We start from the raw sequence: 9957 nt of genomic DNA, 5'->3' as shown, positions 1-9957 counted from the left end.
ATCTCCAAGAGCAAATTACTTGGAGGAAGTTGATCTTCTGCGGTCCTTTGAGATCCACCGCTACCTCCAGCGTGGGTAGTAGAAAAATCTCCATGATCGTGGTTAGCCATCTATACAATCATGAAGGATGGAGAGCAAAATAAATAAATAAACTGCCACTCTTCATAGCATGCATCAGTACATAAAAGTTGATTTTACTATATAAGAGGGGTTGACACGTACAACCAAAATTTGCACAGCCTCACCTGACAGGAGTGCTAGTGTCAACATCAAGCTACATGCAAAGGCTAGTAAAAGTGGAAGCAACCTACTACTACTAGGGTTGCTACAGGAGGCAGACATCACATGCGAACTGGATAGGTCACACCATTACACACTAGATACTAGTAGCTCTGCCACTTCATTTATTTAAGCTAGTACGTACGACCACTCAAGTTGTACTATCGCCTGCTAGCTAGTACGTTGCACGCCCTTAGTTCTTTCCTTTCTCATCCTTCATTGCTACAAGCTGCTGATGGAGGCACCAGTTCTCTGCCTTCAAATCCATCATCTCATTCTCCTGTTTGTTGTTGACGTCTTCCAGCTCATCTCTTTCTTGCTTCAGCTTCTTGGTCTTGTGTCCCTCCTCCTCGATCCAGCGATCGCGGTCCTCCACCTCTTTTTCATGGTCATGCTTTATTTCATAAAGTTGGGCCTGATGCTCCTGCTCTAACTCGTCTAGTTCTTGCTTCCTACGAACCTCATGGTACTGCTGGAGTTGTGCAATCTCCTCCTGGTGTTGCTGCTCAGAACGTGCCAAGTCCAGCAAAGTCTCCCAGTACTCATAGCTGTGCAAGTCCACTAGGCCAAAGTTCAGACTAAAGTAGAGTGATTTAAGCGCTTCACGAGCCGCCGAGCACCCAGCTTCATGATCATCCTCGCCATAGCCATAGAAGGTAGTGTATGCACCAGGGTCATGTGGAGTGACCTGCACGTGCACAGCTCCCTGGATTCCTCCATCCGAAAGAGCACTAGTAGAGATCACTGGTGGCTCTAGGTGAAAATGATCGGCTACCTCCTCGAGGATTTGCACAAAGTTAAGATGGAAGATGGTTGGGCCATCCATCCCTGATTCCAACCACACATATTAGCACTAACAAAATGCATGCATAAGAAGTGAAATACTAAATTTCATGACAGGACATATAATCAAATGAGCCACGTAAATGTTAGCTTCACATAAAATAAGCACAAAAAAGAGCGTTTCTAACTTACACGCATAAAATAATACCCTGGTTATTCCCCATTAGTTACAACCGTTTTTATTTTTATTTAACCTAAGCTCTGGTTACCACTTAAGCTGTCACGCCCCAAAACATGGTTCGGACGTAACAGCCGCCACACGTTTATAAACAAAAGATTATAAACGTGCGAGGCCTAAACTAAAACTTTTCACAATAATACATATAATAAGCATGTATTCTTTATTCTGGGGATACATAGTTCTTGCTGAAAATAAACTTCTAAAGTACTTCAATTTATTTCCTCCCGGCGCGTGCTACGCCTACTGCTCAAAGCCAAGCTCAGGATCATTACCACTTTGGGCTGCAAAAATAGAAATTAAGCAAGGGTGAGTATGATGATTCATACCCAGCAAGTAGCATTTATTCAAGGGTACAAAAGGAGAAAGTGTTATGGATATCACAACGGTGTAATTCAGTTTCAAGGAAATGATACGACAGCAATGGACAGATTTAGCGGCGGAAAATAAAGTAGTGCAAAAGGATGAATTAAAAGATGATATTAAACAGAGTTCAACGGAATACTGGAAATATTTATAGCGGTGTATAGGGAAAAATATTGGTATCACACGTGACCAGCAAGGTTCCCTACCCGGGACTCACAGGGGTGAATATTCACACTTTTACACTCTTAAGAGGGGTACTCCGACATCGACAGTCTCGACCAGAACCACGTGGGTTCTAGAAGAGCAGAGCCCTTCGACCCCCTGAGGCACGACAACTTGACTTACTAGTATGGGTCGTTCCCAAGGATCCATCACCGATACCCTGTTCGGAACAAGTGTCGCCCCCAGCGGAGAACTCAGACAGTCCCATACCTGAACCGTGACCGATACAATATGTTTGCGGTCGTGACACCAATATAGACAATATGTGAATATGGAAATAAGGAGGTCAGTGGTATGATGAAACTTATGTAGTAATCCTCACGTCTCCACGTAAGCCCAAATAATCATGACGGTTACTTGCTCACCGGAACATATTTCTCTTCAACAGTACCGTGGCCAACGAACAGAGGACAGTTGCAGAAGAACTCATATATCACAGTACAGTGGCTAGCAAAAGAAATACTAGCACCAGTATATCTCTAGATTAGTGTAACAGTGTGCAAGTCGCAGGACCAAGCACAGCAACGGAATATGAACAGAGGAACTGCTACTTGCCTGACAGCAGTACCCGTCTACCACGCGGTCGCTAGGAACAACACCAGCGAGAGCTCCAACTTCTTCTTCCAGCAGACGACTCTGACTAGTGTGTCAATGGTCCTACGCTACAGCACCTGGTCGCCTTATATACTGGTAACAAGTGAGTAGCTCCTTGTGAACACATTAATCGTCGTCCAGCTGCCGCCGTAACTCCTGCTTGCTCCAAAGGATAAGCTAGTGCCCCTTTGCTTCACCTAATGGCTGGTTTGATGCACCTACTAGCTCATGCATGCATATGTTTCTAACCAGAGCAATGACACGTACATTCTATCTCTCAAGGAAAAGACACGTAGCCATGCAACAAGCCTTCTCATTGCTGCATGCAAAAATATCTACTGCCCTAGACGGTGGTACAGTGTAATCCAAGAGCTAGCTGGCCTGTGAGAAGAAAATACAGCTAACCTTACTGAGCTAGTCGGCAGGCTACATACATGCATTACGGCAACGGTGACTAGATGGATGCATGCAGTGCGTTGAGTACAGACCATGGATGTGGTGCATGCCATGCATTGATGCATGCATGTAAGTGTACGTGGATTGCTCAAGCAAATGCAATACTCCACCATCTTCTAATACAAAGAAAATCTACTAATGATTGGGATGCACCTATTGGTCTTAAGATATTTATCTCCAAAATTATTTATAAATACTAGCATGCCCGAGTTATTAGAAAAATGATAGTTAAGCAAAATTTAATTCTAAATGACAATCGATGCATTTTAATTATCCTTAAGTAACACACGGGTGTTACAGTTTCGTCTTGGACGACTTGCCTCGGTACGTATTGTTTGTCTGCGACGATGGACGGCGAAATCCATGTTTGGATATTTTCTAGGCCGATAGTGGTCAATACAATTCTTGCCTACCTGCCTGTTTCTCTGGAGGAAACCCTAGGTATGGGTGATCTCAGCCCATATGATGATGCCAACGGTGTTGTTTTACTCTCCTGGGAGCATTGTCTTGGAGTTTGCATCGGTTAGGTGGACCAGTGGATGTTGGTAGGTTCATGTTCCGGCGGACGCTACCATGTTTTATTGGTGCTCTGGGTGAGGGATCGAGCATAGCGTAGCGATTGGTGGCGGAGATCCTTCTTGAGATGTCGCGCTACGAAGATGGTGCGTGGCAATTTGCCGGTGATAAATCGCGGCCTTGGCGGGACAGTGATAACTCATGTTGTGTTGTTTGGGATGCCTAGATTTATCACTACAGACACCGGCGACGAAAGCGTGAGACTGTCGGGTTGTCGTCAAGGTGGGATTTCGGCGATGGCGTCTTCTCTCGCTCGACGATCAATGGCTCCGCGACATACTATTTATTGGTCTGTGCATGGTTTACAACTCGCGTGGATATCGCATCTGGACTATACACGTTTACATAATTTTCGGTGGTTGCAACTTCTCGATGAGGATGTTCCTAAAAAAAAATCTTGACGAAGATCAACATTGCTCTTTTTTTTTCATCCGTCTATACATGGTGTCCGTCTTCTATGGCTTCGCTATTTGCCGGCGTGATCTTTTATGTGTGTTGATGTTGGCTGTATGTATTCTAACTATGCAGAGGTGAAGTGTATGCTCATGGTGTTTTGTATTTCCTTAATGCTTCATTATGAGTTAATAAAAACACTTTTTTAGAAAAAAAGAAGTCAACAAGCTTAAGGGCATGTACAATGGTTGATAAGGCAGTCTTATCTTAAGTCTTGCATGTAATTTAGAGATGACAAAAAAATATGTCTACAATGGTTTATATCTTAGCCCTATCTTTAATAACTAGCAATTCCTTAAAACATGATGAGACAAATTGTGTTAAGAGATCATCTTTTGTCGTATCTTAAATAAGAGAAGATAAACCTTTTCTTATGAATTCTCTCTCCTCCACCTCATCATTTATTCTACGTGGCATTTTTAAGATAGCACCATTGTACATGCCCTAACACGGCGAGAATGACTTTTTTTTGGAACAACCAACCATGCTTTATTACTGAAAATAGGGATGTTTTCAGCAATGACAATAGGATCACGAGAGTATCCTGACCACACATGTCCCATGCCTAGCCAACTTGCGAGTTGCGAGTTTCAACATAAAGGTCTTCATCCACTCCTTAATCTCCTTGACGAATCCACCATAATTTCCTCCAAATCCTTCAATGACAGCAACTTTGCAGTCAGAAGCAACGAAAAGATGTTGATCTTCGAAAGTGCTATTGTGAGCTCGAGCTCACAAGCACCCTTTGCTACAGTACAAACAAAAAAAATATTTAAAAAGTTCAAAAAAATCTGAATTTTTTTGGCAACAAACATTGACATATTTTTCACATGCGTACAAATTTTCATGACAAAATGACATTCATGCAGGTCTCAGCAAAAAAACAAAATCGATGCTCCAAAATGCTTCCAAAAACAGTTTTTTTGGAGCATGATTTTGTTTTTTTTTGCTGACACCTCCACAAATGTTATTTCATCACGAAAATTGGCACGCATGTAGAAAAAACATCAAAGTTTCTTGACAAAAAAATTCAGATTTTTTTGAATTTTTTTACTATTTTTTCGGATTTTACTGTTCATCCGGGATCACTGGTGCCCGGGATCAATTCCTCCGCGTCCGTTGATCTTCAGCAAGCACCAATCCACCACGAGCACAGGCCCAGCGCTGTCAAGAGGTCCCCGACTCCGACCCAAAGGCCTGGCCCATGAGAAGCCAGGACGGGCGTCCGTTCTACTAGCCTCCTCCTTCCACCTCCGCCTTCCCCCACCTCTTCACCGCCGACGGCCTCCTCCCCCTTCCTAAACCCCTCCGCGGAAACCCCTTTCCCCGCGCCATGCGGTCCCTCGCGCGCCCGCCGAGGCCGCCCAAGCCCCTGCCCCCGCTCGCCGCCTTCGTCCAGTCCATGGGGTACGTGGAGGTGAAGATGCGGTGGAAGAAGGACGCGTCCTTCGACGCCGTCCCGGTGCTCGCGCACGCGCGGGACCTCCGCCCGCTCGCCGCCCTCGCGCGCCTCCTCTCCCCGTCGCCGACCCCCGTCTCCGCGGTCTCCAAGCTCCGCCGCTCGCTCGAGACCTCCGACCGCCGCGTCGCCTCCTTCCTGCGCCGCTTCCCCGCGGCCTTCGTCGAGTCCGTCGGGCCCGAGCACAACCACCCATGGTTCCGCCTCTCCCCCTCCGCCGCGCGCCTCCAGCAGGAGGAGCGGGACGTCTTCGCCGCCCACCGCGCCGACATCACCTCCCGCCTTCGCCGCCTCATCCTCATGTCCCCGGCCCGCCGCCTCCCGCTCACCGTCGCGCAGGGCATGCTCTGGCACCTCGGCATCCCGGAGGACTACTTCAAGCGCCCGGATTTCGACATTGGGCAGGATGGGTTCAGGATTCTGACCACTGGAGATGCTGTTTTTTCCGAGGATGAGAACCATGGTAAGGAGCTGGGGCTCATCGATGATGGGAAAGATCAAGAAATGCCACTGTCGGTGCTTCAAATGGGTGCCATACGGAGGTTCGGATCGGCGGAGGAGGTGCCCTTCCCGCTGTTCCCGTCCAAGGGTCTTCGGCTGAAGCGGAAGATTGGAGACTGGATGGAGGGATTCCAGAAGCTGCCTTGTATCTCTCCCTATGAGGACTTCAGCAACATTCATCGGGGTAGCGATGTTTCAGAGAAGCGGGCGGTTGGGGTGCTCCATGAGCTGTTCAGTCTGTTTGTGACATGCTCTGCCGAGAGGCGACGGTTACTCTGCCTCAGGACACACCTGGGGCTGTCACAGAAGTTTCACCTGGTGTTTGAGCGGCACCCGCATATATTCTACTTACTGTTGAAGGAGAAAACGTGCTTTGTTGTCCTCAAAGAGGCATACATGGCTGGGGGACACACATCAATTGAGGAGCACCCCATGCTGGAGGTGCGGAGCAAGTATGCCAGGTTGATGCAGGAGTCACAGGAGATCATAAGGCGGCGGCGAAGCGGGAAGCCTGCACAGTTGGATCCTGAGGATCAAGAGAGTGAGGGTTCGAAGGGTGTAAATTCAGCTGCAATCCCTTCATAGGATGTTAATTATTTTTGACTGATCAGAAAATAAGGAAATGGGCAATACGGCTTTTTACGGATTTTTGCAACAAAAATGAGGGGGCTTTACCCTTGGAAGCAGCAAATTTGCATGCAAATAAAGGAGTTGTGCGCCTATGCAAAGAGGTTGGTGCAGTATCTATGATTTACCGTGTTCATCTAGAGGTTCTAGATTAGTTGACTGACACTTGGTGATAGCTTTAGTCCAAATTTCTTCTGGTAGATGTCGAGTGAGGTGATACATGACGCAATATGCTTGGCGAATGACTTTTACTTGTTCACTGGATGCTGTTGTGACTTTCCAATGTATTTCGTGAACATCTTTTCTTCCTGCTTACAAGTGAAAACTAACAACAGAAAGTGTACAAGTGCTATTCTTGATTGGGAAACCATTTAGGAAAACGCCGCAACATCTACTGGCAAATAACAGGCAAGATATTTTCTTAATATTAATTAAGCGTCAACCGTTTAAATGCTTGGTGTCGAAACTTTAAGGGAAAAATAAATATGTTTCTTGATCATATTACGTTGGTATGTGCAGAATAAATAAATTATTGATGATATAATAGAAGTTGCTGCCTTCTAAGGTGTAGTTTTGGTGTGTGGCCCTGTGTTGTTGTTTGGGGTAAGGCGAACTCGTCATATCTGACAAAAACATATATAAAGATCTGAGTTGGTGGTGGTCCATTCACCCTCAGAGATTGCCTCTTAAGTCAGCAAGAAATTAGTTACTGCAATTATCATACATTCTATGTGGCAGACATATCGTGATCTCATATTTAGTTGTTGATTTGGTTGATGCATACCTCTTTTTTTTACCTGCACAAAGTTAGAGACTACGATGACAGAAACGTTTAACCAACTCATGCAATAAAAAAACTTCTTAGCAATGCACGAGCATATATTATCTGTAGCATTGCACGAGTATTTAGCTAGTGCAACAAAACATTGCTGTTATGCTTCTTAGCAGAGGTTTTTTTTTGCAGAAGTTGACGAATAACCAAGCAGGTGAAATTAGTCTGGTGAAAGCTACCATCTTAGACATGCATGAATTACTATAGCTTTGTTCTATAGTTAGTTACTTACTTTCCACATATAAAATTTACTAAGATTATGTGCGCTAGGATAGGTAAAATCGGCTGAATGGGCTGCGAATTTGGCTGGTGGTTGGATCACAGTACTATCTCACCATAGGTTTTGCTTTTTATCTTTTCATTGACGCTTCAGTATTCTGCAAGTTATCTTTTGAGGAGTTGCTATGAAACACTATACTATTGATTTTACAGATGATAGTGATAGGGTCCTCACGTTATACCTTCAAGATCATCATAGTAATTTTAACAATTTTAGTCATATAATTCAATATATTATTATCCTATATTTTGTTGTATGTGTATAATTGGACCGCTAGTTACATGCGGTTGGTGCCGCATTTAATTATTCACTGAGAAATGCTATATATGGGTTATGTGATAGAGGCGTAAAGTTGCAAAATCCATCACAAGGCACCTATTTTTGAGAAGTGAACCACGTAGTTGGCACTTGGCAGCATGGAGTCTATCATTGTACGTTCCAATGATCTGTTGCTGGACAAGTATGAGAACTGGATATGTTTATTGGTACTTCCGTATCAGAGTATTTATGTCTACTCTCTACTAGATGAACATCTACACGTACGACCATCAGTTCTGCTGTGGCAGTTGTACATATTTGATACAAAGCTAATGAATTGCCAAAAGTGAGATATTTCTTATCGGCTTGTGCGATGTTCATCTAATGGTTGTTATTAGGGTGCTTCTCTTTGGCTGTGGTTTCTGAATCAGCATTAGGTGCCCGGTTATGTGCTCCAGGGAAGATGTTCCTTGATGGGGCTCACCTTACCAAGGAAGATCATTGCCCTGTGCCCAGTTATGTAAAACGGCTGGCAGGTCCTCCACTCATATTAGCAAATTCTGCTCCAGATGTTGCATAGAGGAGGATGATCTTCACCTCTTTTTTCTATGCCACTTCGCAAAGGCTGCTTGGTTCTCACATCCTTTGTTTCTAAGATCAAAAGGCTTAGTACAGAACTCTAGAACTGTTCGCATAGAGAAGGATGATCTTCACTTCTTTTTCCTATGCCACTTTGCTAAGGTTGATTGGTTCTCACATCCTTGGTTTCTAAGGTCAGATAGCTTAGTACAAAAAATTAGAACTGTTCCTGAGATCATTCATAGCCTGCTTACGTCTGATCATCCACGTGTTTCCGTTAGCAGCATTTTAACTTTTATGTGGTGTATTTCGAAGTCCAATGATCTCTTTGCAGGAAAGCAGGATCTCCTTTTCAGGTTGTTCATGCAGCACAAGCAATTCACATTGCTTATCCCCTGAAACCCAAGCAGATGCCATGGCTCAACGGAGCAGTGCAAGTTCGTCTTCGGGTCTCTGTTAGGCAGAAAAGTTAGAGCATTTTCAGATACCCATGAAGGTTAATTTCCCATGCTGTAGGGGAGCAGCTTAAGTAGGAGCTTGATTTTCGGTTGTTTGCTTTGTATTTCAGCCGGGAAACGTGTAGTAGCTGGAGTCTTGCAGTTAGTTTTTGTATTGTAGTTGTGCCTGTGCTGGTGCCTTTCTGTAGTAGCTGGAGTTGGCTCGTTTATGCTGGTGATGCACTGTAATTTGCTGAAGGATACTGTTTTATCAGTTATTACAATGAATGGAAATTGGGGACAATGCTCCTTAATTCGAAAAAAAAGATATCCATGAAGTATAGTTGAAAACATGCAAGAGATAGATTGTCCATTATCTCAGCTTATCGAGTTCTTTAGAGAGCAAGTTTTGTGTAGAATTTCCAACATTGCAGTTATGTGTATGTTGACATGCATTTTGTTGGATAGAAGGGAATACCAATAATGCGGTTTGCAGGCCTGTTTCGTCAAAGCCGTGGAAAAATGCGACGACCGCTGCTGTCTTGAAAGTTGAGCTGCAAGTGATTTAAAGGCATTTAGCAGGTAATCCGAGGTTAATATAATGGTACTTTTTTTGGAGTTGAGCTGCAAGTTGAGAAAGGCATGCATGGCATGTCACCTTCCGGTAAGAAGGGCGGGCTTCTTCAACAGCGACGGCGTTTTCTGGAGAGGAGGGAGCCTTGGCGTCGCCTCCTCAGGGCTAGAGGAGGGAACAAAGAGCAAGCTGGAGGGCCCAGTTCTCGCGACGACGATCACGTGGGATTTCATTTTATTTTTTCCGTGTTGTCATGTGGCAGATAGCAAGTTAGTAACCATTAATTTGTACTTCTATGCTGATATCACTCTGTTCAGTTAAGGTGAACAGGTCCACCCTACAAACAGCCATCATAGATCTTAATCATGTCCCCAGGAATGCGAACTGGGATGTTGCTGTTACTCAAGCTCTTCAGATGATCAAAGGGAGGCAAACAGAACAAC

General features: G+C 44.7%; 1 protein-coding gene across 1 annotated transcript; it reads left to right on the top strand.

The window, feature by feature from the left end:
• The first annotated feature begins 5206 nt into the window (after positions 1-5206).
• On the top strand, positions 5207-9316 carry LOC119303454 (protein WHAT'S THIS FACTOR 9, mitochondrial-like). Its single transcript, XM_037580582.1, has one exon. It carries the CDS (start codon positions 5301-5303, stop codon positions 6510-6512), a length of 1212 nt encoding a protein of 403 aa, XP_037436479.1. The 5' UTR covers positions 5207-5300; the 3' UTR covers positions 6513-9316.
• The last annotated feature ends 641 nt before the right edge of the window (positions 9317-9957 follow it).

Source organism: Triticum dicoccoides, chromosome 5A (assembly GCF_002162155.2).
Source record: "Triticum dicoccoides isolate Atlit2015 ecotype Zavitan chromosome 5A, WEW_v2.0, whole genome shotgun sequence".
Taxonomy (NCBI): domain Eukaryota; kingdom Viridiplantae; phylum Streptophyta; class Magnoliopsida; order Poales; family Poaceae; genus Triticum; species Triticum dicoccoides.
The sequence above is the reverse complement of the archived record's forward strand: the minus strand, read 5'-3'. Positions and strand labels throughout refer to the sequence as shown.